This window comes from Lates calcarifer, linkage group LG6, assembly GCF_001640805.2.
Source record: "Lates calcarifer isolate ASB-BC8 linkage group LG6, TLL_Latcal_v3, whole genome shotgun sequence".
Lineage (NCBI taxonomy): Eukaryota > Metazoa > Chordata > Actinopteri > Centropomidae > Lates > Lates calcarifer.
Window position 1 is genome coordinate 13,138,398 of NC_066838.1, and position 27,959 is coordinate 13,166,356.

The 27,959-nt window shown below is 42.4% G+C and overlaps 3 protein-coding genes across 5 annotated transcripts in view; 2 read left to right on the forward strand and 1 right to left on the reverse strand.

Moving 5' to 3' along the window:
- The window catches only part of l1cama (L1 cell adhesion molecule, paralog a), a 40,564-nt gene extending 28,131 nt beyond the window's left edge, over positions 1-12,433 (forward strand). For 2 of the 3 annotated variants that reach the window (XM_018665871.2, XM_018665873.2), the window contains 23 exons: positions 323-493; positions 1,626-1,740; positions 2,029-2,213; positions 2,905-3,036; positions 3,126-3,272; positions 3,363-3,474; positions 3,752-3,918; positions 4,187-4,346; positions 4,723-4,847; positions 4,962-5,063; positions 5,497-5,694; positions 5,787-5,857; positions 5,957-6,182; positions 6,309-6,424; positions 6,803-7,010; positions 7,374-7,496; positions 7,760-7,939; positions 8,034-8,147; positions 8,268-8,417; positions 8,845-8,976; positions 9,971-10,043; positions 10,208-10,219; positions 10,549-12,433. In XM_018665871.2, the coding sequence (XP_018521387.1) occupies positions 323-493; positions 1,626-1,740; positions 2,029-2,213; positions 2,905-3,036; positions 3,126-3,272; positions 3,363-3,474; positions 3,752-3,918; positions 4,187-4,346; positions 4,723-4,847; positions 4,962-5,063; positions 5,497-5,694; positions 5,787-5,857; positions 5,957-6,182; positions 6,309-6,424; positions 6,803-7,010; positions 7,374-7,496; positions 7,760-7,939; positions 8,034-8,147; positions 8,268-8,417; positions 8,845-8,976; positions 9,971-10,043; positions 10,208-10,219; positions 10,549-10,810 (3,281 nt within the window). In that variant the 3' untranslated portion in view covers positions 10,811-12,433. The remainder of the gene's footprint in view (positions 1-322; positions 494-1,625; positions 1,741-2,028; positions 2,214-2,904; positions 3,037-3,125; positions 3,273-3,362; positions 3,475-3,751; positions 3,919-4,186; positions 4,347-4,722; positions 4,848-4,961; positions 5,064-5,496; positions 5,695-5,786; positions 5,858-5,956; positions 6,183-6,308; positions 6,425-6,802; positions 7,011-7,373; positions 7,497-7,759; positions 7,940-8,033; positions 8,148-8,267; positions 8,418-8,844; positions 8,977-9,970; positions 10,044-10,207; positions 10,220-10,548) is intronic. The other variant, XM_018665872.2, reaches the window with a different exon arrangement.
- Positions 12,415-17,443, reverse strand: ribc1 (RIB43A domain with coiled-coils 1). The gene is made up of 8 exons (XM_018665877.2): positions 17,296-17,443; positions 16,647-16,864; positions 16,254-16,471; positions 16,025-16,139; positions 15,623-15,741; positions 14,776-15,012; positions 13,904-14,070; positions 12,415-13,774 (listed from the first exon to the last, which is right to left on the reverse strand). The coding sequence occupies exons 2-8, from the start codon at positions 16,843-16,845 to the stop codon at positions 13,693-13,695; spliced, it is 1,137 nt and encodes a 378-aa protein (XP_018521393.1). The 5' UTR covers positions 16,846-16,864; positions 17,296-17,443; the 3' UTR covers positions 12,415-13,692.
- A 211-nt stretch (positions 17,444-17,654) lies between these two features.
- smc1a (structural maintenance of chromosomes 1A) lies at positions 17,655-27,921 on the forward strand. The gene is made up of 26 exons (XM_018665874.2): positions 17,655-18,053; positions 18,773-18,961; positions 19,609-19,721; positions 19,985-20,188; positions 20,482-20,720; positions 20,827-21,085; positions 21,514-21,654; positions 21,745-21,827; positions 21,915-22,014; positions 22,495-22,602; positions 22,767-22,952; positions 23,337-23,516; positions 23,664-23,810; positions 23,969-24,106; positions 24,204-24,320; positions 24,414-24,520; positions 24,635-24,776; positions 24,881-25,026; positions 25,136-25,289; positions 25,389-25,496; positions 25,648-25,804; positions 25,916-26,070; positions 26,198-26,349; positions 26,454-26,523; positions 26,663-26,773; positions 27,004-27,921. Exons 1-26 carry the CDS (start codon positions 17,945-17,947, stop codon positions 27,082-27,084), a joined length of 3,696 nt encoding a protein of 1,231 aa, XP_018521390.1. The 5' UTR covers positions 17,655-17,944; the 3' UTR covers positions 27,085-27,921.
- The last annotated feature ends 38 nt before the right edge of the window (positions 27,922-27,959 follow it).

The following is a 27,959-nucleotide window of genomic DNA, read 5'->3' on the forward strand; positions in this document are numbered from 1 at the left end:
TTTTTGTATCCCTTCTATATATATCTATATATCTACATCTATATATCTCTCTCTATATATATATATATATACATATATAGAGTATATCATCATCTATATACCTTTTGAAGACTGAGTTGAATCTATTTTTACCCCCATTCACTGAGGTCTCTTTATCATCATTCTTCTATTTCTCTCATCCTATTATATCTCTATTTCTCCCTCTACCATTTCTCCTCACTATTTTACTCAATTGTTGGACTCCTTGAATCACTCCCTTGTTTCTCATTTTTGCGATGCCTGCCTGTTTTTATTTTCTCTTTACCACTTTCTCTCTCCTCAGCACTACACCATATCCAGCTTAGTAAGCGAGTGGTGGCAGGGAAGGATGGTAACCTATACTTTGCCCATTTGACAACCAAGGACAGCCGGAACGACTACACCTGCAATGTCCAATACCTGACGACACGCACCATTCTGACAAAGGAACCCATCATTCTGACTGTCAGCCCCTGTGAGTTTTTGCTCTAGAGATACTAAGCTCTGACTGACCTTGACTGAACTGAACTGGACTCACTGGACTAAGAATACCTTTATTCATAATATATAATGTATATTTTACTTCTAATGTTAGCAGACATGCAGATAGTTTTGGTTTGCCTCTGAGATTTCTGCTGCCACCTCAGTATAACGAAGGCGAATGGAGTTTCATCTGTTGTGCTCGTGGCGTTGACAAATTACATTTTAAAAATTCAGCAGCAACATCTCTTTCCGGAGGCATTTGACAGAACATGCTGTCAACAGTTTTTAAAGGGGCATTTTTTTAAGTGTGAAGTACTTTCAATGAAAAGTTAAAGAAGACTAAGAGTCTACAGCAGCTCTGTGAGGCTGTACACATACAACAACATACCAACATGTGCCGAATTTTAAGACAATTGACTGAATAGCTGTTGAAATATTTCCTGCTCTGACCTAGAGGAAAGGTCAGATGATCACCACTGTCATTATACATCCAACAACTGTTGAGATATTGCAGTCTAAACCAAACATGGGTGGATCAACCAACTGACAGACCCACATTGCCATCCCTCGAGCCATGCTGCCATTGTACACAGCAGTTACATTAAAATACTGTATAGGTTGGCACATGCAGTATGATAAACAGTCAGCATGACTATTTGCTGAGAACCATTGAGGCCCCATAGTTCAACTCACCCCATGTGATGGCATGTTGTGCTGACCAAAGCAGTGACCGTATCCAACAGACCGACCTAGAGCCGGCAGGGGGCCCATCACCACCTCAGCCCGGTGCTAATGAGATGCAGCTCACACTGAGATGTGGCTGCCAGCATATGTGGCTCAGGTAGAGGTCAGATAGATGAGCACATGTTAACATGAGACCTCTGTGTGTGTGTGCAGGAAATCTGTAGGATGAACTGTTGTTAGAAAGGTAAAGTCTGCAGAAAGGCTGTAAGTTTTCTCTGCATGACTCCACATCCTGTGTCTGTGTGTGTGTATGTGTATGTGTGTGTATGAGTCTCTAAAATGGCTGCTGTGTCAGCAGGACAGCAATATGTATGGGCATTTTCCATACATATGTATGAATTTTTCTCTCCGCCTTTGTGTTTCCGCCTTTCTTTCTCCAGCCAACTCGGTAGTACGGAGCAAGAGGCCCCAGATGATGAGACCTACTGGAAGCCACAGCACTTACCACGCCCTCAGGGGCCAGACTGTGGAACTTGAGTGCATCGTCCAAGGCCTGTGAGTGTCTGTGTGTGCATACTGAATGTGTGTTTCTGCTCCCATCAATCAGAAACCCTGAGTCACTTCTTTTGATCAATCTTACCTGCCTCTCATCCATCTCTCTCCCTTCCTCCTAACCCCCCCCCCCAAGCCTCTTTCCCTCTCTGCCTGTCCTCTTCATTTTATGTCCACCTGCTCTTTCAACCTCCATCACATGCCGCTGTTTCTCCTCTCTCTTTTACACATCTTCATTCCTCTCTTGCATCTTTGCTAATCCTCTTCTTCCCCCTCCCTCCTCCTACTCAGTCCAACTCCTGACGTGTCGTGGTTGAGGAAGGATGGTGAGCTGTCCGAGTCACGAACCACGAAAGAAATGTTCGACCGCCGCCTGCGCTTCAGTAACATCTCAGAGAGCGACGGGGGCGAGTACCAGTGTATAGCCACCAACTCCCAAGGAAAGGTCACACACACCTTCACTGTGATTGTGGAAGGTACGTCATACACACATGCAGTATATTACTGTTTTTCCCATTAGTTATTTTGAAGTTGGCAATTCATTGAATTTGTTCTCATGGATGTATAATACATAAAACTTGTTGCACAGATACAGTAAGTCAGTTATGAATGAAGGATTTCACTTATGGATTGAATCATGCACTTACACAAGTCTCTTTGAACTACTGTCGTAAGAGGTGGCTGTTGTAAACACCTATGCATACTCTCAGGTACACATTGTGTAATACGCGCTATGCCATATTTCATGTGAATAAGAAAGAGCCTCTGTGATTTTACACTATAATGGCAACTGCAGTCATCCCATCCTGATTCACAGTTAATCACATTACTGTATCTTTTAATCATTAAGTTCAGTCAAGTTCTGGGTTTTTAACTTGAATCACAATTAGTAACTGAGGCAGAATCACTATCAGCAGTTATGTAGTAATTGAATTCTTCCACTTTGTTCTTAGAAAAAAATTACTGAGGTGGTGATGGGGAGCTGAAACCTTCTCTGAAATTTGTTTAATCCTGTACCCAAATGTCTCATAGAACTTTTATTGTATGCCACAAACATGCACATGTGTGGGTTTAACCCATCTTTGTGCAAATGTTTGGTACAATGTAACTAAAAAATTAACTGTTTTGTTTGTGCTGTATGCAATTCCTGTATTCTTTCACTTGCAGCTGCTCCCTACTGGACCAAGGAGCCAGTCAGTCAGTTATATGCTCCAGGTGAGACTGTCAGACTAGACTGCCAAGCAGACGGCATCCCCTCCCCTGCCATCAGTTGGACCATCAATGGGATCCCCCTGTCAGGTCAGTACACACAGCCGCCTGCAGTCACATAACCTCAACATACAACCTTGGGCACTGCGCACCCACTGACAGTGTATACTTTTTAACAGCAATCGATAAGGACCCTAGACGTTCAGTGACACCAAGTGGATCTCTAATCCTAAATGATGTCAACTTTGGAGACACTGCCATATACCAGTGTCGGGCCTCCAACAAGCATGGAACCATCCTCACCAACACCAACGTTTATGTCATCAGTGAGTGTTTTGTACATGTCACTTATTAAACAGTTCTATGTGTGTGCATCTGTGTGTATGTGTTTCATTTCTCTTTGTGTGTCATTTCAGACCTGCCTCCACAGATCCTCACAGAGGATGGGAATACATACACATTTACAGAGGGCCAGAAGGCTTTACTGGAGTGTGAGACCTTTGGTTCTCCTAAACCTAAAGTCATATGGTGAGACACATGACTGTTGCTTTGTACTGTATTGTGTTCTACTTTGTCGGTTGGCAGATTTTCATCATTACAGAGGTGATAATGCGTAGGTTGCTCGTCATATGCATAAATTAACAGCCAAATGCTGTTACATCTGGGCTGTGAATTTGTCAATGTGGCAGGTATCCAACAAGGCTTTGTTGTGGCAGTTAAACTGGTGAATTCATTGGCCATGGCAGTGGCTGAAAAGATTTATTTCTTACTCTGTTTTTCTGATGAATGTTTGTGTCTTTTCCAGGGAGAATGGCAACGCCTCCTCCCTGCTGGCTGATCCCAGAGTTAACCTCCTCACCAACGGGGGGCTTGAGATCTCTAATGTCACCCACAACGATGAGGGCTCCTACACCTGCTTTGTACAGAACACCAACAACAACTTGTCTATCACTGCAGAGCTGGAAGTCCTCAGTGAGTGAGACACACACATGCACACATATCCTTGTACGCTTACCTATGTGGGGACCCGCCATCGACATAATGCGTTTCCTAGACCCTTACCCTGACCCCCCCACTCCCAACACACACACACACACACACACACAGACATACACACACACCACACACACACACACACACACACAAACACACACATGCACAGTGTCCCTTAACAACGGATGCTATTTGCACCAAATGCAGCGAGTCTCAGTATCATATATCTCCTTGCTTTCCCCTCCAGACAGGACAGTGATCCTGTCGCCACCACAGGCTCTGAAGGTGCAGCCTGGAAACACAGCAATCTTCACCTGTCTGGCCCAGGTTGACCCCAAACTCGGACCTCAACTCATTCTGTGGAGAAAGAACAATCAGAAGCTGTTTGAGTCCGAGACTGATGAAAAGTAAGACTAGGTTCTTTATATCAGAGAAGTGACAATAATGACAGTAATGTTAGAAATTATTCACAGGATGATGTTTTATAATTTTTTTTTTGTTGTTTTATCTACATGCTTGTTTACTGTAGTTGTTTTACCCTCAGTTTTAATGAACAAGCAGGAACAGGACGAGACAACATCTATAAATTACATTTCAAGTTTTTATCTGTATCGTCCCAGTTACATAAACAAACAAATAAATACATTTCTATGGTGAAAGAAAATAAGAAGGAATACGAGATGATGAGGTAGAGATGAAAGATGATAATAATAACTGAGGGGAGGTGATCTTAATTAAAGGGAGAGAGAAGATGAGGATAACAATGATGGCTTACTTCCACAGATACACATTTGAAGGACCAGACCTGATAATAACTAATGTGGGACCAGATGATGAGGGTGTGTACACCTGTGAGATCATCACCAAGCTGGACATGGCTTCAGCCAACGGCACCCTCACTTTATGTGGTAAGATCACTGATCACATACTGTATGATCAAAAACCAGCAAGTGTTAAAAAAATATTTAGACAAGCAGTGTACAGATGGTTGTGGTAATGATGTTGCTTCCGTCCCCCGTCAGATCGCCCAGACCCTCCTTTCCAACTCCAGATTACTGATCCCAAGCGTCGTGAGGTCACCCTCAGCTGGACTCCTGGAGATGACCACAACAGCGATGTGCTAGGTTTAGTACAGACAAACCCATGCAAAGTCACACTTAGAAAAATATACATTTGCGCCAACCTGTCCTGCTCTTCCTCTGTTTTTCTTCTGTTCAGCCCTAAAACTGCTTTTATATAGATTCCTAACTTTTTAACTAGTGCCACAAAGTGACTAACATAGACATACACACACAGCAGTACAAACATAAAACTTCTCATTTTGTCTAACTCCATCACTCAGAGCAACAAACCTATATAATTTATCTCCCTCTGACATAAGGAAAAGCTGCTCTGTTTTCAGTACTTTGGCATGATTATTATTTAATCTGCAGCATTAGACGTCTGTAAAGTTCTTCTGTACAACAAGTATCTCAGTATGATTTCATCCCCTCTGAATGTCACTTACTCTTTACCTCCTATCCTTGTCCAATCATTCTCAACTGTCTGTCTCTACAGAGTATGTGGTTGAGTTTGAGGACCAAGGTTCGAAGGAGAGGGGTTGGGAAGAGCTGAAGAGAGTAAGAGGGGACAAAGAGCGTGCTAGTCTCCCTCTGTGGCCCTACATGTCTTACCGTTTCCGGGTCATTGCAATCAATGATGTGGGCAAGAGTGACCCCAGCAAACCATCTGAAATCCACAACACACCTGCTGAAGGTGAGAGCCAGTGTTTTGTAACCAAACGTTTTCATTGTCATAGTAACCTCCCCCCAAAATATGATACAGAACTTTTTTTTTTCCAATCACAGCTCCAGATAATAACCCTGAAGATGTTAGGAGTGAGTCTGCAGACCCAGACACTCTGGTCATCATGTGGGAGGTACACCAATTACCCGAATATACTATATTCGGTACCAACACCAAACAATTTTTTTAAAAAGGCTCTGTGTCTAATTGGCTGCTGTTCCCATCCTTACAGGAAATTGACAAACGCAACTTCAACGGGCCTAACTTCATATACAGGGTGCTGTGGAGGCGAGCAGTGGGTAGCGGGCCCGACTGGCACATCAACGTCACAACTGCACCGCCATTCATTGTCAGTGGTGTTGGCAACTTCTCTGCATTTGAGATCAAAGTTCAGGCTGTCAATGAGAAAGGTCAAGGACCTGAGCCAGACCCGGTCATTGGCTACTCAGGAGAAGATGGTAAAATGTTAAAAAAAACAAACAATCAAACCAAAAAGAGCAGCACTACACTGATCTTTTACTGGCAATATTTCTACTTAGTAGTCTTTCTCACCTGTCTCCTTCTTGTCTACCATTGTCTCTCAGTACCATTGGAGGCTCCGATGGATGTGGGTCTTGTACTAGTGAACAGCACCACCATCAAAATGACCTGGGCACCAATAGACAAGCAGACGGTCAGAGGACACCTGCTTGGATACAAGGTACTGATCCTGTATCTCCTCTGTTGTTTGGCCTAACATATTCAGCCCCTGTCCTCATGAATAATGCATATACTTGGTTTACAGCAGAGACAGCCACATCTCGGCTTGGCAGAGGCTTCAGAGTTCTCTTTAGTTTCAAGGTTGTGAAGAATGAAGCCTTTTTTTTTTAGTTAGGTGATTTCACCTTCAAAATGTATCACACTCACACTGCTTAACCTTCCTCTCTCTTGGGTCTTTGATGCGTGCTTCAACATCCTAGCCATACGTGATGAATTAGTTTTAGATCTGTATGAAATGTTTCAAATTTCAAATGTAACTTGGAAACTAATCAATAATTTTCTCTTTTATCATTTCCCTGACTGATTTTACCGGCCCCAGATCTACTTGAACAGGACCGGCTCTAGGGCCCACCCCAGGGCCAAAGAGTCAGAAGGCAGTATGGTGGTGGTGACTGGGCCTAACGTGGAGAAGAAGGTGATCAGTGGTCTCAGACCGTTCTCCCACTATGAACTGGCCGTCGCTGTGTTCAACAGCAAGGGAGAGGGACCTGGCTCCGAGACGTTGTCCTTCAGGACTCCTGAAGGAGGTGAGGATGAGAAATGGAATCAGCGGTAGGAGAGGGAGGGGACGACAAGGCTGAAATGGGAGGGGAGGTGATGGATAAAGTGGGTGAGGAGGTTCAATTACGGACATGGAGAGACAAACATGGGGCAAGATGGGAGGAGGGGAGGAAGGGATAAGGGGAAAATAACAAAGGAAGTGACACTGATATCCAGAGAATGACTGGGTGGAGGGCAGTGAAGAGAAGGAGGGTAGAAGTGATGTAGGGGTAGATATTATAGAGCAAGCTGGGCCTTGGTGGAAAAAAGGGTAACAGCAGATCGAAGTATTATATTAATGCCTTTTAAGTCAAGTGCATTTTAACCAGGTCTGTTTGTGTTGCTGTTAGTTCCTGGTCCTCCCATGTCCCTGGTGTTGGACAGCCCATCAGAGACAGAAATGACCCTCCACTGGACGCCTCCTAGCCAGCCCAATGGAATCCTCATCGGATATCTACTTCAATACCAACGGAGTGAGCATTGTTTCCATTTAATCCTTATCTCCCTGGTGCACATACAGTAAATGCTCTTGTTTGACAGGCTTAGGGTTGTGTGGCAATAAAGACATCAGTAAAAAAAAAATCACACAATACATTTCCAGCTAAATCAATAACACCAGGAAAATGTCAAAAACATAGTCTCCTAATGATGCTCATCAGTCAGTCACATGTCACCCATAACGATGTGTTGAAGATCAAGTGGTGATCGAAATTTTTTTCGGCTGCGTTCTGGTCAGTTGTGGAGAGCGATGACAGCCCCATGCAGGTAGTGACAATAGAAGATCCCACAGTCACCCGCCTCACCCTGGGGACCCCCCTGGACCGTCACAGTCACTACCGATTTTACCTGAGGGGGCGCACTGCTGCTGGGGACGGAGAACCCATCATGAGGGTGGGCGCCACCACACTGGATGGAGGTACAAACCACATTCGTCATAGTCAGAAATGTGACTCATACAGAGGACCGGATTGTATTAGATCATGAATCTGATTTCTCTGAATGCATTACAGAGCCTCCCGCCAACATCAGCCTGTCTGTGGGGGAAAACTCAGTTAACCTCAGCTGGGTGACCAAAAAGAGACACAGGAATGTTAGCTTCCAGATTCTCTACCTCAACAAGAATGGTATAGTACTAACACTAACGTGCATAAGGACAATCTCATTGTATAGAAATTAGTCCCTTGAAGAAATAGTTTCACGGTTCTGAACGACAAAAAAAAAAAGAGTTTGACGTGTCTCTGCAGATGGCAGTAAATGGAAGAGGACAGAGAAGGTGAACTCCTCTCAGTCTTTCTACCAGCTCCAGGGTCTGACTCCTGGCTCTCATTACCGTCTACGCTTCATCCACAAAAACACCACCTTCTGGGAGACTGACATTGAGACAGAAGGAACAGGTACTATGAGCGTTGCGCCTTCATTCATCCTCTTTTCTTTCATCTTCTCTGCTCTCTCCTCTGGGCTTCCCACATCTAAATATAAAGCCTGATCCTACAGAGAGTGTCTGGCAGTTCCTCGCACTGCCTGTGAAGTGCTTTCAAAGGCTTCTGTGAAAAGAGAGCTTGGTTAGCCATATGAAATAATCCATTACTTGTGTTTGTTTGGGGTATTTTGCTGTATTCTTTGGTTCCTTGGTGAAATGCCACCCTGTCAGTATGCGTAATGCTCTCTCTCTCTTTTGCTCTAGATTCTGCTCCCTCCTTTATCTTGTTTCTCCTACCTTTTTCATCCTTTTCACTCCAATTGTACTTTCATCCTGTTTGCCTGATACAAAAACCCCATACTCTCTTCTCTCTCCACCTTCCTCTCTGTTTCCCTCTGAAGGAGTGAAGGAGGTGCAGACAAGCTTTGCGACGCAGGGCTGGTTCATCGGTGTCGTGAGTGCCATTGTGCTGCTGCTGCTGATACTGCTCATCCTCTGCTTTATCAAGAGGAGTAAAGGGGGAAAGTACTCAGGCAAGGGCAGCCCGCCGTGAACGTTAGAAAGAATCTGAAGAATTGAAGCCTTGAGCAACTGATTTGTAGAATTTACTATATTTGTTTCTCCTTCAAAGAATGTATGTGAGATCAGTGCAATGTTAGACAACAGTTGTGACACACTTTGTGGATAACACTGGCCAGTCTGGAGCCATAAAACTGCCTGATAATGAAAATGACACTGCGGTCGAGAAATAAGGCAAGCAGTTACAGGAATGCGCCACAGTAAACAAGATTATTCTGACTGGAAAGAGGACAGTAAAATGAGATTGCACCATGTTTAAAATACTCCCCAAAGAGCTCCCTTAACTCTGTAATTCTTAACAGTGGCTTCAACTCAGAGTAAATGCCCAGTCTCACTTTGCCAGCCTTCTCCCTTGCAGCTCTCACATCAAACATGTAGTGAAACAGACCTCTAAGCTTGCACTTTCTTCTACTTTGATAGTAAGAAAGAGGCTCTGCCCTTAAAAGAACTGTGAAATAATAATCACAAACCACAAGAGTAACTGCGACCTGCAGGCCACTGTCTGACTGGTCAGAGAGAAACACAAGCTTTTCATCCCTTTCCACATGAGAAAAACAACTGGCTGGCTGTGTCTGTGCTAAAAGCAAGAACTAAGTGAAGAATAAATGAATGAATAAATGCACGCATATCCACAAGCATCATACTTCTAACTACTGCTATTAACAAGTAATTATTTCAATAGTTTGGAAACTGAATAGTAATAATCATAATGGTAGTTATTATGCTAAAAGTCAGATGAGAAATCAAGTCAAAATGAAAATGCAGACACGAATAAACAGATTGTCAACAGAGAGAGAGAATATGTTTATTCCACTTACATTAACTTGATGCTATCTTGCTGTCTGATAGGATGTCATTATCAATGTCTGAGTCTGTGGCTCAGACTTATAGAGGAACATGGTTGAGATCTTACTGATAATGAAATCCAATAATCTCTTTCCTCCTCAGTGAAAGATAAAGAAGAAGGTCCGATGGACTCAGAGGCACGGCCTATGAAAGATGAGACTTTTGGAGAGTACAGGTTGTCATTTGATTGCATATCATTTCTTAGAACATTGTTCTGTAGATCTTTAAAATTCTAACTCCTATCACCGCCCTTATTCCCTCTCCACTGTTTGCTTTTCCTAACCCTCCCTTTTCCTTTCATTTTCCCTCTTCTTCTCAATACCTGCTCCTGCTATGCAGATCTCTAGAAAGGTATGCTGTCATGTGGTTTGTTATCCCAAACCCACTTATTTGCTGTCCTCTGCCAATGCCTTACTTATCCACTGTTTTCCCTGTAATGTTTGGTTTAAGCACAGTAATGTATTATGTATGACTGCAGCTAATGAGTTTTTTCCTTATCAGTTAATCTGCTGATTCTTTTCTTAATTAATCTATGAATCATTTGGTCTATAAAAAGAATAGTTGCAGTTCTAGTATTATTTATTCTCAGCTTGCATGTTGGTATGTAGTAGTTAAATTGTGTTTTTTTTCCTGTACCTTATGATATGATTTCTTGCTTTTGACCTCTCACATACTTTTAGTGATCTCGAGGAGAAGCGCACGGCCAGCCAGCCGTCCCTGTGCGAGGAGAGCAAGCTGTGCAGCGAGGACAACCTTGACTTCAATGGCAGCAGTGCCATAACCACGGAGCTCAACATAGATGAATCTCTGGCCAGCCAGTTCAGTCGGCCCAGCGAGGGTCCGGAGGTGCTCCATGGCCTGCCGGACAACTCCCCGCTCAACCCCACCACCGTCTCCCCCGCCACCAATGGCATGCCCAACTCAGTCACCATCCTCGATTAACCCCTCACCCCGACACACACGTCCACCGGGGACCATCAGACCAAAACATGTCAACACATATGTGCCCATATGCTCTTGTTCCTTACTGACTTGCTGATCTGTACTTTGACAACTAATACACAATCAATATATTGACTATTCAGATGCCCCTGGCAGTCATCTGATCGACTGGACTATTTTGACCAAAGGAGTGTCCAAAGTAGTGGACAATATGATACAAGTCTGACTGACCTGAAGATGTCTTTTGACCCCCTTACCCTCCTTTACCTGTGTAGTTTACAACAAATCTAAACGACTAACATTCATTTTTTCTCCCTTTCTTCTCTTTATCTTTCTCTCAGCAACCAACTCCATAGAAATATAACAACAGAATGCTGTACAGGTAGAAATATCAGAGGGACTGTCAATGTGGTCCTATAGAGATGCAGAGTAGTAAATTGAAAGAGGAAGAGGATGTGGAGGGGAAACAGACAGCACATGCTGCTGTAACAAGTCTTGAGCTTAGATATTTATCATGTCTTGACTTATTTCCCTCCTGATTTTGTATGTCTAATGCCATTGAATTTCTCAGATTGTACTTGCCAGTGACATTTTTTTTTTACGTGTTTCTCATTATGTGCCATTTTATTTTTTTATCTCATTTTTTTCATATCATGTTCTACACTATTTATATAAAACTCATGACTTCTCTTTGACATATTTCATACATCAAGATGTTTTCATTGAAACTAAGCGAAGCCAAGTCTCTTACTATAAATAACATTGGATGCATTAAGGGGAACTTGCTGTGAAGATGCTGAGTAGCATCTGGTGTATATAGCTGCATCTACATCTATCTATTTAGCCATAATACAGTATTATAGATATGTACATGCTCCTCGTATGTTCCTGTGCCTGCTGGGTCTGCATAGAGCACCAGATTGATGTCATTACTCTCTCGCCTTCCCACCAGAAGTGTAATGTCATTATTGGAAATGATATTGTAATTTTTTGTGTCAAGACCTATGTGTAGCTTTCTGTACCCGTCTTTGTCTCTTTCTACACCGTATTAAAAACATTGTTGTCTCTAATTAACAATCTTTTCATACCTGTTCATCTCATACTACGCAAACTGTTTGAGGAGCAGTATTTATGTATATTACAGACCAGAGAGTGGAGTCCTGTGGGCAAACACTCTCTCAAGTTTTATTTTCAGACCCTCATCAATGCAAGTTGATATTTCAGACAGGCCTAATGATTGCCAGTTGATGTATAATAAAGGCAAACAGTTGGTATTTACATCAAACACAGAGAATGTATTCTTTTCAGGGCTGGGTAGACACTGTATCTACATGCTACTGATAAAAAAAAACATCTGAGCTACAAGGTACTGGAGAGAGAAGAGTGGTTAAGAAGGACAGTTTTTTCCCACTGAATGTAAATACAACCCATAAAGATTGTTTTGATGAACCCAACCATGTTTGATAAAAAAATGTGAAAAATGTGCAGGTTTAAAATGACTTAATTTTAAAATGTTGCAAGCTGTAATTTTTCTTCTTTGTACTATTGCTATGAATTCAAACTTTTTGACGAATGACTGCAGTGAGATTTGGCTGTTTTAGCAAAAAAAAAAAAAAAAAGAAAGAAAGAAAGAAAGAAAAGAAAAAGAAAAAAGAAATTATTGTAGCTCATAGTTGAGGAAAGAAAAAAATGAAAAAGGAAAAAAATCCACATTGTTCTGTAGATGTTTTCACACCTTTCAAAATTTGAAATTCAACAATTGTACATTAGTGTCATTTAGTGATAGTAGTAGTTACATTACAAATGAAAGCTAAGATTCCATTTATGCCCATAACCATCCCACAATGCATTGCAGTGAAGTGAATATCTGTGGAGTTTTTGTCTGATGCAGTTATGAGAGGCAGGGATGCAGTTTGTGCACACCACAGGGAGCACCTATATGCAACACTGCTGTCTCAGCTCTCCCTACTCAAATAAAAGCTTGACACTGGCCAAATATCACCTGACAGTCCCCAAGGTAAAGAATGTGGGATGTCTAAAACGGCTAGTGGCACTGAAGGAGGTGTGTGTGTGAGCTCCCTGCTGTTGGTTATACAGACACACTCAGGACAAATAAAGCTTTTAAAAAAATCTATTTTCATACCGGAGCGATGAATGACACAAAATATGCCAATATTCTAACTTGACTATCTGCTGCTAAACATCTGTGTTTGTCAGTGTTCGGGGCAAATGTTAGCTTTGAATGAGGAATGAGTGTATACACACAGATACTCACTCGACTGCCACTCACTCTTTGCTTTTCATGTGTCGAGGGGGAAAGCCGGGGGCCGCTGGCATTTGCTTTTCCGCTGTTGTCCCTCCCCACCCTTTGTTTTTATAGTTAAGAGATAAAAAACCTTTTTAACAAGTGAATTGGTTCATTTAGAGAAGCTACTTCATAACTGCCGGAGTGGGGGTGTGAGGAGGGTTTAGGGCGTGTGTGTCCCTGTTGGGGTGTAGATGTGCCTCTTTGTGGTGTGTAGGGTGCACAATCGGCATAATGGCACTGATGGTATCTACATGTATCATGAGTGAACGTCAGGCGTTGGGTGGACTTGAACCACATATGGGGCCAATATAACTGTAACTGCATTATGAATCTACCACTGTAACTGGATATATGACTGAAAAATAAAGTACATGGAACAATCTGTACCAAACAAAAGGTTCCTTTTTGTATCACCAGTATCAATCAATAAAATCAATCAATATGTGTCACTTAAAATTAAGCAGTAAGTATTGGTTATTTAAGATTCAATTCACATTGAGTGTGACTATAACAATCAATGGATTTTATTAGCACACTGTCACAGGAGGACAAGCCTGAGGAAGGTGTGTGATGGTCAGCGGGAGCTGGTGTTGAATTGATGAAAGTATTCCTTAGTGGGTTCATTGGTGTATAGCTTCTTGTCCAGGTACTCCTGACTGAGGGAGAGAGAGACACAAATAAACACACGATGAGTAACTGACTCCAAAATCTGCCACCATAACCCAAAATACACCTGCTGACTACTGCCTGAATAGTGAATATATGTTGCTGTGTGCAGTGCTCACTATGCCTGCTGCTCTCTGGCCAGCTGCATGTTGTACTGGTCCATCTGTATCCTCCTCTGCCTCCTCAGCTCTGCAGCTCTCATCTCCTCCTCCTCTGCTTCTCTGGACAGCTTGAGGAGCTGGAGGTTCCACGCTGCATCCTGAATCTTCTCAGCATCACGTTGTCTCTAGAGATGGCAAGAAATAAGGGTCTAAATGCTAAACCTGAGTAGAACTGTTATGTGGGGTTTTTATTTAGGAGCGGTTCCCAATTTAGAGGTTGGGACCTCACCCAGTGGTTGTAAAACAAATTTGAGAGGTTCCAAGATGGTTAATAGGATATGATTTTTTTTTCTTCATACTTTTATAGCTTTAGGCATCTACAAGGCTTTTTTTTAAATCTGAGAGAGATAATACCAATTTGGTCACAAATTTTATACATGTACAAACTGTACAGAGAGATTTACAAGCAGACAAAGAGATGGATGACAAATACAAGGGGAAATCCTGAATAAATTAGCGGAGAAACATAATAGATTCAGATCTATACAGGGCACAAGGGGTCAATGAATGGTTTGATGGATTTGAATATGATGTAAATCATATGCAATGGCCTTCACAGTAACCGGATCTCAACCCATTGTGGGACATTGTGGACTAGTGTGTTGAACAGCATGCACACATTAATGAAATATCCAGTAGAGTCTGGAGGCTAATGGTGGTTTAACACCTTACTCAGACATTTAATGTTTTTTTCCTTAATGTATCACCCATCTGTGACTTTATTTTAAGGGGCCACGAGTCAAACATTTTGTATTTTGAAGAGGAGCCTCGACCATGAATTGCTCATTTGCGCACAGGGGGTGTATTGTGTTTTAAGGTGACTCCAGTACCTGTCTCTGAAGGAGCTGTGCCTCTCTCTCCTCGTGAATGGCGCTCAGCTGCTCTGGGCTCATCCCCTTCCATCTGTCAATCAGAATCCGGGGTGGCTTCCCTCCTCCGACCTCTCTCTCCGCTGCCTCTGCACACTCCGTCATCATGTCGGACGTCAGCGTGTGCCACACCTCTGCGAGATCCTCCCTTTCTTCTCTCCTTTGCTGCTCCTTAAGTCTCTCTGCGCGCTCTGCAGACTGTGGGGGAACAGGTTGTGGTGAGGCCTTTACCAGGAATCTAGCTGAGGCAGTTGAGCAATCATTCCCTTGATGGTCGGAATAGCAGCAGCTTTAGGACACCTAACCTCTAATATGTGGTTACTTCTAGTATTGAGTCAGCCAAATGGTGAACGTCCTCCCGAGAGATCCAATCAGCCAGTTGCATTTGCTTGTGCATCATGCACGTGAGTGGTTATTAGAGAAACCACATAACTGTCAAAAAAAAATACCACGACCTGAAAGACTTGTAACGATGCCTCCCAATGGAGGATTCAATCAAGTGCATTCAGGCAAATGAGGGGAGAGCTAAATGGGGGCTTTTAAAAACAGACAAGGCCCACGCATACATCAGAGTAGTTTAACCATCCATGTTGCTTGGTACTAACTAAAGTGATGGCGCCTTCCCTGCAGCAAGTGCGTGCACGCATCACTTAACATTTTCAATTAGCAATTTTAATTTCAAAATCCCACCTGAGAACGCCATGTCACAGCTCAAAACCCCACTGGATTTTGCCTTGAGCGTTCACATCAGCAGGTGTGTGAGCGTCTGTGTGTCCATCTGTGCATTCGCACATGTGTGTAACCGTACCAGTGCTTGGTTGTAGTTGTCGAGCGCGATGCGGGCAGCCGTCTTACACTCCTCCTCTAGTGCTGCTTGCTGAACCCCCCTTAGGTCCTGATGCACCAGCTCTCTGCTCACAAGCATCTCTGTGACACACACACACACATGAGTACTGTGTGTTTTTTCACACCTGCATTAGCCATTACCCATTGTTCAAAACTCTTCAACGACACGCTCACACATACATAACAGCTCTCTGGGATGAGCATCCATCAATGCCACCTGGCAGTAAGGGCTGTGCGTAGGAGTGTGTGATTGTTTGTGCAGGGACGCATGAAGCATGTGTGTGATTTACAGAGGCTATAGCGTACAACGTGTAAGCTCATCAGTGATTACAGAGTGTGTGTGTGTGCGCTTGTCTCCTTTCACCTCTATGCTTGTTTCCCATGCATCTTCTCGCGTTGTCTTCCTTCTGTGCTTGTAGATCTCTCGCTGTCTTTCTCATCTGCTCTCTCCTCATTTGCTCTTCTCCGATAGCCTCTCCCTGTACATGAAACAAAGACACAATGCTCCAGCAGTTATTTATTTAACCTCTCACTGGATTTTATTCCACTGCTCTGGAAGCACACTATACACCTGCCACTCACAAGGAGCCTACCGCAAAGATCTGCATACTGGCAGGCCCCAGCTCACCCTCTGGAATGGTGATCCTGAATGCCCCCTTCAGGCCACACTTGAGATCAGCATCACGAGAGTCCTCCACTCGCTGATGAGTGGCCCAGTACTGGGTCAAGTCAGTGTGCAAAGCTGCTCGCTTCTCTCTTTCATCAATATCTTGCTGCAGGAGTATTTCATCATGACACTCTCTCAGCTTATCTGCAATATGATGAAAATCAATTGTCATTACTGAACAGTAAATAGAGAGGGCTTGAGACAATATTCTTATAGGGGACCCAGTATTCCTAGTTATGTGCCAGGGTGAATGATGTCTGTGATTCAGTTGATTTAACTCTGACCCCTCCCTGACTCTCCCATCCCACCCACAGTTTACCGAAAGCCTTGTCTCGTTGCCTCTCCATGCTTTGCTTATGTTTTTTCTCCTGGACTTGTTGATTCAGAGCATTGAGGTCGAGGCCCATCACACGCAGCCGGGTGTTGAAGATTCGAGCCTTGCGTGCTGTCTCTGCAGACCTTCGCCGCTCTACATCCTTTTTAATGGACTGGTCTACAGGCAAATCCACTTTGTACATATTTAGTTTCTAATGGGCCCTGAGGGAGAATACACAGCATTATGTCACTATTTATAGTTACAGATAGTGGCGTTTTTGTTTTAGAAAATATCTGAAATGCTAAATAAGTTGGAATATTCTTACTGCACTTTAGAATAGTGGGGCTGAAGTTTAAAGTAGCAGAAAATGGAAATTTTAAAGTCAGGTACAAGTATCTCATAATTGTACATAAGTGCGATATTTGGCTACATGTTCTTAGTTACTTTTCATCACTGAAAGCTACCATTTTAGATGGAAATAAATTATTGACTTGAAAGAACAGTCACACACTGGTGGTTTGTACCTCACAACATCATGAAGAAAACTTGGATAGGCTTCACTGAATGTACATGGGCTGGAAACAAGTTCTTCAGTTCAGTTGTACTTTCCTTAAAGACAGGCAGGAGTTATTTAACTAAAGCAAACACTCACCTGCGACTTCTCAGATGTGTGCAAATTATGTCAGTTGATTTGGGAACCTTAAACCCATGCGAAGACTTAAGTGCATGAAGCTTGCTTCCCAGCTCGAGTCCTGTTGTGTTTGGATGCCCTGGGTAACCATGGTAACAACTCAGCAAGTTGTGCTTTTTTTTTTTTTTTTTGAGAAATAAATCGAATAAACAGTGAGTACTGCACATGTACAAAATATTGATTGTCTCTGAAATTACAATAATTTATGATGTACATGAGATACCGTCTAACTAACGTTAGTATGACCGTAAACACAACACAGCGGAACACCGGGCAACTCCATAGAGTCTCGCGAGAAAGCGGGAGGTTTCATGTCTCGCGCGCTCGAGGGTTTTCCTGTTGGATTGTAAAATGGCGCATTGTTGTCACAACTACACCGCGGCTATTTGATTTAGATTATGAAGCTGTTTATATTATCAAACTGAATATGCACTTCATAATGCGACTTATGCATAGGCCAGCAACAGATTGAACGGAGATTCATCCACTTCCGTGCAAGCTTCGTCTTTGAGATTGCTCGTCCGGTAACATTGGTTGTTAGCATTAGCAACCTTTTACTTGCTAATATTCCCTGCCGTTTTTTCAGAACAGCGGTACAAATATAACAAACATGGGCTATTTAAAACTGATAGAAATTGAAAACTTCAAGTCGTACAAAGGAAGACAGATCATCGGACCGTTTCATAAGTTTACTGCAATCATCGGACCCAATGGATCTGGTATGTTATGATCGCGGCTAATGCAGAGTACAGACAGCTTGTTAGCATTGGCTAACGGTAAACACAGTGTACCAGTGCCCCGCTGTCTTTAGCCACCACAGTTTATAGGTTATGCATACAATTCATGTACGTCTGTACTGTAATTTGTTAGGCAACGGTTTACTGTCATAGTAACTAACTATCTATTACTATTTTTTTTTTTTTTTTTTACTATACTATCTAACTAACTTAACTAACTTTAACTTTAATATTGTTACACGCATAGTTTGTACAGACAAAGTTATGGCTTATTTTCTTTGTGAACATAAACCTTATTATTATTCAGTCCACTGCAATATCACAATAAACTGTGGCCTTTAAATTAAGTTGAATCCGCAACCCACATTTGGCTTCTGTCAAAAATATAAATGAACGCAAATCTGCACATCGTAAAATGTCTGTATAGGCTGGTCATCCAGGTCATGGTCGTCTTAAGAGCTAAAGTTGAGGGCAAAGTTGGTCTCTCTGTGGTTTCTTCAAGAAACCAAAAATAAGTATAGTTGTCTTCAACTTTAGCACTTAAGACTGCACATTGTAAAAATCACGACAATGCATTTTTCTGCAAGACTGTTGTTTTAGATTACACCAGATTGTACAAATGTATAAACATTTCATACAGTTTTGTGTTTTGCTTTTAGCATTTGTGTGGTTTATCAAAGATTTTAACTCTTCTTTTATAGGCAAATCCAACCTTATGGATGCCATCAGCTTCGTGTTGGCAGAGAGGACCAGTAATCTACGTGTGAAGACTCTAAAGGATCTAATCCATGGAGCGCCTGTAGGGAAGCCAGCTGCCAACAGAGCCTTTGTCAGTATGGTGTACCAGGAGGATAACGGAGAGGAACGCTCATTCACAAGGGTCATTATTGGTATGAACCTCCACTGACATTCATGTTGGAATGTATAATTTGGTTGCTTTGTCTGTGCTTTCCTCTGAAAATAATAATACTAATACTAATAATAATAATGATAACTTTATTATGTCACTTTTGCCAGAAATTATAAGGCATGTTGTTCATGTATTGCATGTGCTTTCCAAAGCTGAAGAAACTGAGCAGACAGAGCATGAGTAATGTTACATCAGTAATTCTATAAGCCCATGTGTCCAAGTACAATTGCACAGACATGATTATTTCATATTTTGCAGCATGAATTAATTTCTTTAAATCTTGCCAGTACTATTTGCCTATAAAAGGGCCTCAATTTCAAAACATTGTCACACTTTGCTGCACTGTCCTCACATTTAATTTGAATCCAAAATGCACCATAAAATCCAGTTGAGATTTGGTTTTGCTTTTCTGTTGACTGCTGTGTAGTGCCTTATTTCTGTTATCATATAATCAAAGATTGTCAGGCAACGCTATATAATATGCTTAGATATTTTGTATTATCATACAGTTGTCTTTTCTAGGACACATCGAATGAAACACCCTTACAACCACCTTGTTTGAGCTTTTGTTGATCTAATGTTTCTGGTGTTTCATCTCCTTTAATGTGCATGTGACACGTGCATCAGGCTCCTCCTCTGAGTATCGCATCAACAACAAGGTGGTAGGCCTGCCCGAATACAGTGAGGAGTTGGAAAAGCTCGGCATCCTGATCAAAGCTAGGAACTTCCTGGTCTTTCAGGTGAGACTGAAATCCTAAAAATGTTTTGAGAGAGAAATGTGTTCATTGTTGTTCTTTCATAGTGTTTTTGTGCTAAGCCACAGACTTACTGTCAGACAGCTGTGCTTCACAGTGATCTCACTGAGGTGTTGCTCATCATAGTTTTAAGTTGCTCATCGCATTTGTGAGCTGAAGATTGTACAGATGCAATAAATTCTTGCTTGTTGGTGTTTGCAGTTGCTATTGGTAATCACAATTTGCTTCCCTCCTTATTTTCCCTCTAGGGAGCTGTGGAGTCCATTGCCATGAAGAACCCAAAGGAGCGTACAGCTCTGTTTGAGGAGATCTCCCGTTCTGGAGAGCTGGCCCAGGAATACGACCGCAGGAAGAAGGAGATGGTGAAAGCAGAAGAGGACACACAGTTCAATTATCATCGCAAGAAAAACATTGCTGCCGAGCGCAAAGAGGCCAAGCAAGAGAAAGAAGAGGTTTGTCCTTTATGATGATTACAGATCTCTGGAGTTACAGTTACTCTTGTGTGTTTGTGTTCTGCTTGGATTGGAAAGTTTATTGTCCTGTTCGAGTTGCTGTAGCATTTCATTAGTTTTTGCATTATCTGTCTTATGTTACTTGTTTGCAACCTTGGCGAGGACACTCTCGTAAAAGAGATTTTTACTCTTGGTGTGGCTTTTCTTGCCACCTATAAAGCCCATTATAATACAAAACGCATAGAATTTACATGGTCTCACTGTCCTTGTTTGTCCTGCTGTTATGTTTCCAGGCTGAGCGTTATCAGCGTCTGAAGGACGAAGTAGCCAGAGCCAGTGTTCAGTTGCAGCTCTTCAAGCTGTACCACAATGAGACTGAAATTGAAAAGCTGAACAAAGAGCTTGGCCAGCGGAACAAGGAGATTGAGAAAGACCGTAAAAAGATGGACCATGTAGAGGAGGAGCTAAAGGACAAGAAGAAGGAGCTGGGCAGGCTGATGAGGGAGCAGCAGACCATTGAAAAAGAAATCAAGTAAGAGACTGACAAGACAGCCTTGTCATGCACGCTTAATCTACTTGTATAGATCCTGTGCCATTTAAAGCCTAGGGCTTTGGTAATTGTGTCACTCTCTCCACAGAGAGAAGGACTCTGAGTTGAACCAAAAGAGGCCACAGTACATCAAGGCCAAAGAGAACACCTCGCACAAGATCAAGAAGCTTGAGGCGGCACGCAAATCACTGCAAAATGCCCAGAAGATGTACAAGAAACGCAAGGCAGACATGGATGAGCTGGATAAAGAGATGAGAGCGGTGGAGTTGGCCAAGCAAGAGTTTGAGGAGAGAATGGAGGAGGAGGCGCAGAGCCAGGGCCAGGACCTCACCCTGGAGGAAAACCAGGTCTCATACTTTTGGATGTTGTAGTTGTTAAACTGCTTTCATTTAGTTGTGAAACTGGTTCCAGGTTTAGTTGACACAGCTAAAATACCGCTACTCCCATCATTTATACTGTAAACAAGTATGCATTTTAAAAAAGTATGAATTTACCTGTAGAACTGTTTGTGTATTCTTGTTATTCTTCACAGAGTTATTTATACTGACTTAAGATTGCAGTAAAAAATTCTAATAAAATATTGGACGTAGATGCTAATGTCTTAGATGGTTGTGTAGTTTTCAGTACAACTATATATTGTGGATAGGCAGTCTTGGCTTCTCAAAATGCATTCAGCGGTTTTGTATTAAAATAATTGTACAGTTGGAAAGCCAGCGCATGCACATTTGAGGTTTAAGGGACTCAACACAACCCGCCATTTCTCTCTTGCCTCCAGGTAAAGCAGTACCATCGTCTGAAGGAGGAGGCCAGTAAACGTGCTGCCACGCTGGCACAGGAGCTGGAGAAGTTCAACCGTGACCAGAAGGCCGACCAGGACCGCCTTGACTTGGAGGAGAGGAAGAAAGTGGAGACAGAGGTAAATAAGATAATGATGGCTGGCTTTTCCTGTGCTAGAACAAACTGACTTGAATGCATATAACCACATCTTATGTTTTTTTTTCTCCAGGCCAAAATCAAACAGAAGATCCGTGAAATTGAGGAAAACCAGAAACGTATTGAGAAATTAGAGGATTACATTGCCACCAGCAGGTATACTGCTCTCACTGTTATTGATTTAATAGGTTTCTCAATTATACTCCCTCATTCACACACACTTTTGTCCTGTTACCCCCTCAGGCAGTCACTAGATGAGCAGAAGCGCATGGAGGAGGAGCTGACTGAGGAGGTGGAGATGGCCAAGAGGAGGATTGATGAGATCAACATGGAGCTCAACCAGGTACACAATACACACACAGGGAAGAAAGAAAAAAAGGTTACTTCTAATGGTGTTATATTAGCTGAGTGTCAATGTTTTCAGTGCGATATAGTTTTCAGGGACCATTCTGTGGAAGGAGTTGAGCTCATTTTTGTACATGTTACCCTCACATGATGTCCATAAGTGAGATTTCAACCTGCATCTGTAGCTAGCCTGTGCTCTGGAAGTGAACAGACAGAGAACGACGTTTCTCCATGTGAATCAATGAACGTTTCTCACAGCAGACATTTGCACAAACTACGGGAAAAGTGTGACAACTGAAATAAATGATTGCTAGGTGTGTCAGTAATCTGTGCCACTGGGCCAGCATGCATGCTACTATGGCTCTGGCACTGGAACTCCTGTTGTTAATGTTATTAGTTACACTCATGTTTGACAAGTGAAAATGTCAGCTGCGAAAAAATCTATAACAGATCCCATTATTATTGGCTTTTGCTGTAGGTAATGGAGCAGCTGGGGGACGCCAGAATTGACAGGCAGGAGAACAGTCGCCAGCAGCGCAAGGCTGAGATCATGGAGAGTATCAAAAGACTCTACCCTGGCTCTGTGGTAAGGCAACTGTGACAGCTTTCAGTACAATGTCTAATAAGAAATTTTTCTTATGCTGGCAAAATTACACTTCTTGCTTCTCTACTGGATTTAGTGAAAGCATTGAATAAACTTGTCATGCAGTCAATTTAGTGAAAGATATACTCCCCCTTTTTTTTCCTCAGTATGGTCGTCTGATTGACCTGTGCCAGCCCACTCAGAAGAAGTACCAGATTGCTGTGACCAAAGTATTGGGCAAGAACATGGACGCCATCATTGTTGACTCGGAGAAGACCGGCAGAGACTGCATTCAGTACATCAAGGAGCAGAGAGGAGAGCCCGAGACCTTCCTTCCTCTGGACTACCTTGAGGTGAATATTAGAAAGCACTGATAACAGCTTTACTGAAGAGTCTTTACAGGAGTTAGAATATACAGTATCAAGGCTGCCATCAGCAAATGACAAGACCAATTGAACCACACTTCAATTACACAAAAAAGAAAACACAGGAGGATTTAATTTGGCACATTTTTTTTTACTACTTTGACAGTCATAAAGAAAGTAAATTTTTTTCAGATTGACTAATTAAATACCATTGATTTGGATTCAATATTTTCAAAGCCAACTATCTTAATTTAATCTCAGGCACTAGTTTTCTCCAGTTTTCCTGCCAAAAAATGTCCCTTGCTTATAAACAAGTGGCATTTTAAATTGCTTTATTTAAAGAAGTCCTGATAAGTTTTTCTCTTAACACAGGTGAAACCAACAGATGAGAAACTGAGAGAGCTGCGAGGAGCCAAGCTGGTGATTGATGTGATTCGCTACGAGCCCCCCCACATCAAGAAAGCCCTGCAGTACGCGTGCGGCAACGCCCTGGTCTGTGAGAACGTAGAGGATGCACGAAGGATCGCTTTTGGAGGGCCGTACAGACACAAGGTACTTGGCTTAGTTTAGGTCACCAGCTGAAGTTTCAACATTGTTGATTCATGAACACTGGAAAGCCGTCATTCCTGCCACATGGCTAGGTAAACGTAAACCTTGCCTATTCTTCCACCTAACCTCGTCTTGTTTGCCTGTGTCCAGACGGTTGCCCTGGATGGGACTCTTTTCCAGAAATCTGGAGTCATCTCTGGAGGAGCTAGTGACCTGAAAGCCAAGGCCAGGCGCTGGGATGAGAAAGCTGTGGACAAGCTCAAGGAAAAGAAAGAAAAACTCACAGAGGAGCTAAAGGTAACTTCAATTATTAATGCGATGCTAGTACTGGAATATGGTTGACATGCTCTGCGTAACCTCGAAATGTGGATTGTTATTGATCTAATGTCACTGACTGCAGTTATATGCCACTTGCTGTTAATTCACAACAATTTCCACAATGTTTTTCTTTGTAGGAGCAAATGAAGGCCAAGAGGAAGGAGGCAGAGCTGCGTCAGGTGCAGTCTCAGGCCCACGGTCTGCAGATGAGACTCAAGTACTCCCAGAGTGACCTGGAACAGACAAAAACACGCCACCTCTCCCTCAACATGCAGGTACAGCCATCCTTACTGCTCCTTATTATACTGTTCCTGTCTGTTATTGCCATAGCGACTGTTTTGTACTAAAGCTTGCTTTACTTATGTCATGCAGGAGAAATCCAAGCTAGAAAGTGAACTGGCAAACTTTGGCCCTCGCATCAACGACATCAAGAGGATCATCCAGTCCCGTGAGAGGGAGATCACAGACCTGCGGGACCGCATGAACCTGGTGAGAATGACAGAAGCTCAGGTCTATTTAGATGTCTGTTTGTAAATACCTGGCATTGCAGTAATATCAATATGAATGTTTATTGTTTCCCAGGTGGAGGATGAGGTGTTTGTGGACTTCTGTGAGGAGATTGGAGTGAGGAACATCAGAGAGTTTGAGGAGGAGAAGGTGAAGAGGCAGAATGAGATTGCAAAGAAGCGGTGAGTTTAGTAATTCAGTGTTGAATTCCAGTGGAGATCAGTCATTGTTCTTTCCACATTGTTAGTTAGTTTTTGTGTGTGGCCTAACCTGACATCCATTATATTTTGCCTCAGTCTTGAGTTCGAGACCCAGAAGACCCGTCTGGGTATCCAGTTAGACTACGAGAAGAACCAGCTGAAGGAGGACCAGGAGAAAGTTATGATGTGGGAGCAGACCGTCAAGAAGGACGAGGCTGAAATAGAGCGACTCAAGAAGGTAAATACTTACAGTGATGGTGACGAAAACGCAACTTATTGTCAGTTCTGTCCACAATTTGGACATCAAGTTCAATCTCACTTCGGTAACCTGTCTTCCTATAGGAGGAGCACAGACACATGAAGATCATTGATGAGACAATGGCCCAGCTGCAGGACCTGAAGAACCAGCACCTCACCAAGAAATCTGAAGTCAATGATAAGAACCACGAGATGGAGGAGATCCGCAAAAAACTGGGTGGCGCCAACAAGTGAGTGGCTGCAAACACACACATCAAATTTAACATTTGTTATGTCTTGTATATAAATGTTACCTTTGAGTCGATTTGTTCTAAAAATAACGATGTTGTCTTATTCCAGGGAGTTGACCCAGCTCCAGAAGGAGGTGACAGCCATTGAGACCAAACTGGAACAGAAGCGCAGTGACCGTCACAACCTGCTGCAAGCCTGCAAAATGCAGGATATCAGGTTGCCTCTTCGCTCTGGAACAATGGATGATATCAGCCAGGGAGAGGTATACACTCACACTAAACGTGCTCACACAAGCTCTAATTTCTATACCTTCGGGATTGAAACTGAAAATTACATCCTAGTTTTGTTTCAGCTGATCCAGGGGAGCTCCCAGACAGATGAGTCCAGCAGCCAGAGGACGTCCAGCAGTGTTCTGGCCAAAGAGGCTCTCATAGAGATTGACTACAGTAACCTGTCTGAGGACCTTAAGGTAGCTAGTCCGGACCACACCCTTACCTTACATTATAACAGCCCAGCTTGACAGCCCAGATTTGTGTCCCAAAAAGCAACATTTACAACAAAGAGATGACGTCTCTGTCTTAAACTACACTCATGAATTGCACTTCTAATCCTTACTGCAGGATGCACTTTCAGAGGAAGAGATCAAGGCAGAGACAAACACACTGCAGCAGCGTCTGAACGAGCAACAAAGCATCCTCCAGAGGATCAGTGCACCCAACATGAAGGCCATGGAGAAGCTTGAGAGCGTCAGGGACAAGTTCCAAGAGACCAGTGATGGTGAGATGGCAGGGGTTAAAATGAGTGAAAGACAGGGAATGACATGAACTTGACGTGTACCTTTTTGAAGAGCTGTTAATAGTGTTATCATCGTGTGTTTTTGCCTTTCAGAGTTTGAAGCTGCTCGTAAGAGAGCCAAGAAGGCCAAGCAAGCCTTTGAGCAGATCAAGAAAGAGAGGTTTGATCGTTTCAATACCTGCTTTGAGTCTGTGGCCACCAACATTGATGAGATCTACAAGGCTCTCTCACGCAACAGCAGTGCCCAGGTTTGTCTCAAAAATTCACTGCTCTGATCCTTGCAGTTATGCTTAGGAAGATAATAGATAAGTCATAGATATTGTGTTAAATATTCAAAGGAAAACTTTTTACAATGAGTGTGTCTTTCCTCTCTAGGCTTTCCTGGGTCCAGAAAACCCTGAGGAGCCATACCTAGATGGCATTAACTATAACTGTGTGGCTCCAGGGAAGAGGTTCAGACCTATGGACAACTTGTCTGGAGGAGAGAAGACTGTCGCTGCCCTGGCTCTGCTCTTTGCCATTCACAGGTGAGACAAGGGAGAGGGAGCCTTAATACATGCTTCTGTCTTGTTAATGAACATTTCTGCACTGTTGGAATATTGTTAACACCATTTCTCCTGTTTGTCTGTAGCTACAAACCGGCGCCCTTCTTTGTCCTTGATGAGATTGACGCTGCTCTGGACAACACTAACATCGGCAAGGTCTGTTCAGAAAGTAAATTAGGTTTAGTGATTTGAGGGTTTTATCAATGCTGCTTGTAGCGTACACTTGGAGGCTTTTTATGAATAATGCACATTGCATTGAATACAAGTATAACTCATAATTTCCTGTAAACTCAAGGTGGCCAATTACATCAAAGACCAGTCGGTGCAGAACTTCCAAGCCATCGTCATTTCTCTGAAGGAGGAATTCTACACCAAGGCAGACTCACTCATCGGTGTTTATCCAGAGGTGTGTCTCTCAGTATTGTCTTTATAAAATTCAGTGTAATTAATCAGTAATGAAAATAATGTTAATAATATTTGTGCAGCCTTAATTGTAAGTCATTGGTACAAGTTTCAAATTTGGTACCTGTAAGGCATATGGCTAATGTTGTAGGAATGAATCACATTGGAAACATGCTGCATTAGCAATATACAATAATAATTATAATAATCATTTTTCCTCTCCTCCATCCACAGCAAGGAGATTGTGTCATCAGCAAAGTTCTCACCTTTGACCTCTCGCAGTATCCCGATGCCAACCCAAATCCGAATGAATAGGAAGAGACACTGGTATTTTGGCAAGTTCATGGACATTCATTTGCTACTCTCTCTGAATTGCTCTTGTATTCTCTAGTCACAAATCATGTATCCATTAGGTCCCACATGTTATTTCCTGTTGTTTTTTTATGTTTATGTATTTTTTGGGATACACTAGAGTAGTGATAGTGTTTTTCTTTTTAAGTTGTGGGGCAGTTTTTCTTCACAAACTGCAACAACCAAGATGTATGTACATTTATACAAGCTAGCCCTTTCTCAATTTGGCCATATAAAAGTGATTATAATAATCAGTAAGAATTACTTATAATCTAGTGAAAAATGGGAATCAAACCTTTTTAACAGACTGTAGAATTTGTATCATGTGGTAATGTGTCAGATTTACCTGAAACAAGTTTTTGCTCTCAGAACTTTTATACTGTTTATGGCCCTCTTTTCAATTGTGTGCTTTAAAGCCCTGGCTTGTCTTCTGTTGTGTGTACTAAAAGATGTATTTGCATTTTGATATGTGCTACTTTTTTAAAAGCTTAATCAGGAAACTGTTGTTACAGTATGGTGGAAACATTCCCGTGTGCGATAGCTAAATAAAACCACTAGTTAGCTGCAACTGGCGGCGCTATAATGAGATCATGGAACTTTGTCAAAACTGTCACCAGAAAATCATGTCAAAGGAAATGTGCTGAGGTTGTACGGCTGTATGAATAACAACAGTCTCTTTATATTCCCTGAGTGATACTCTGAATCAGCTTTAGGCGACTGGAAAACTCAACGTGAGTGATATTCTGTCAGGTCTCTTTTATTGATTGCTTTGCTTCAATAAATAAAATTTGAATTATTTAATCCTTTTTAGTTTGCTAACATTTATCTTGCAATGCAAG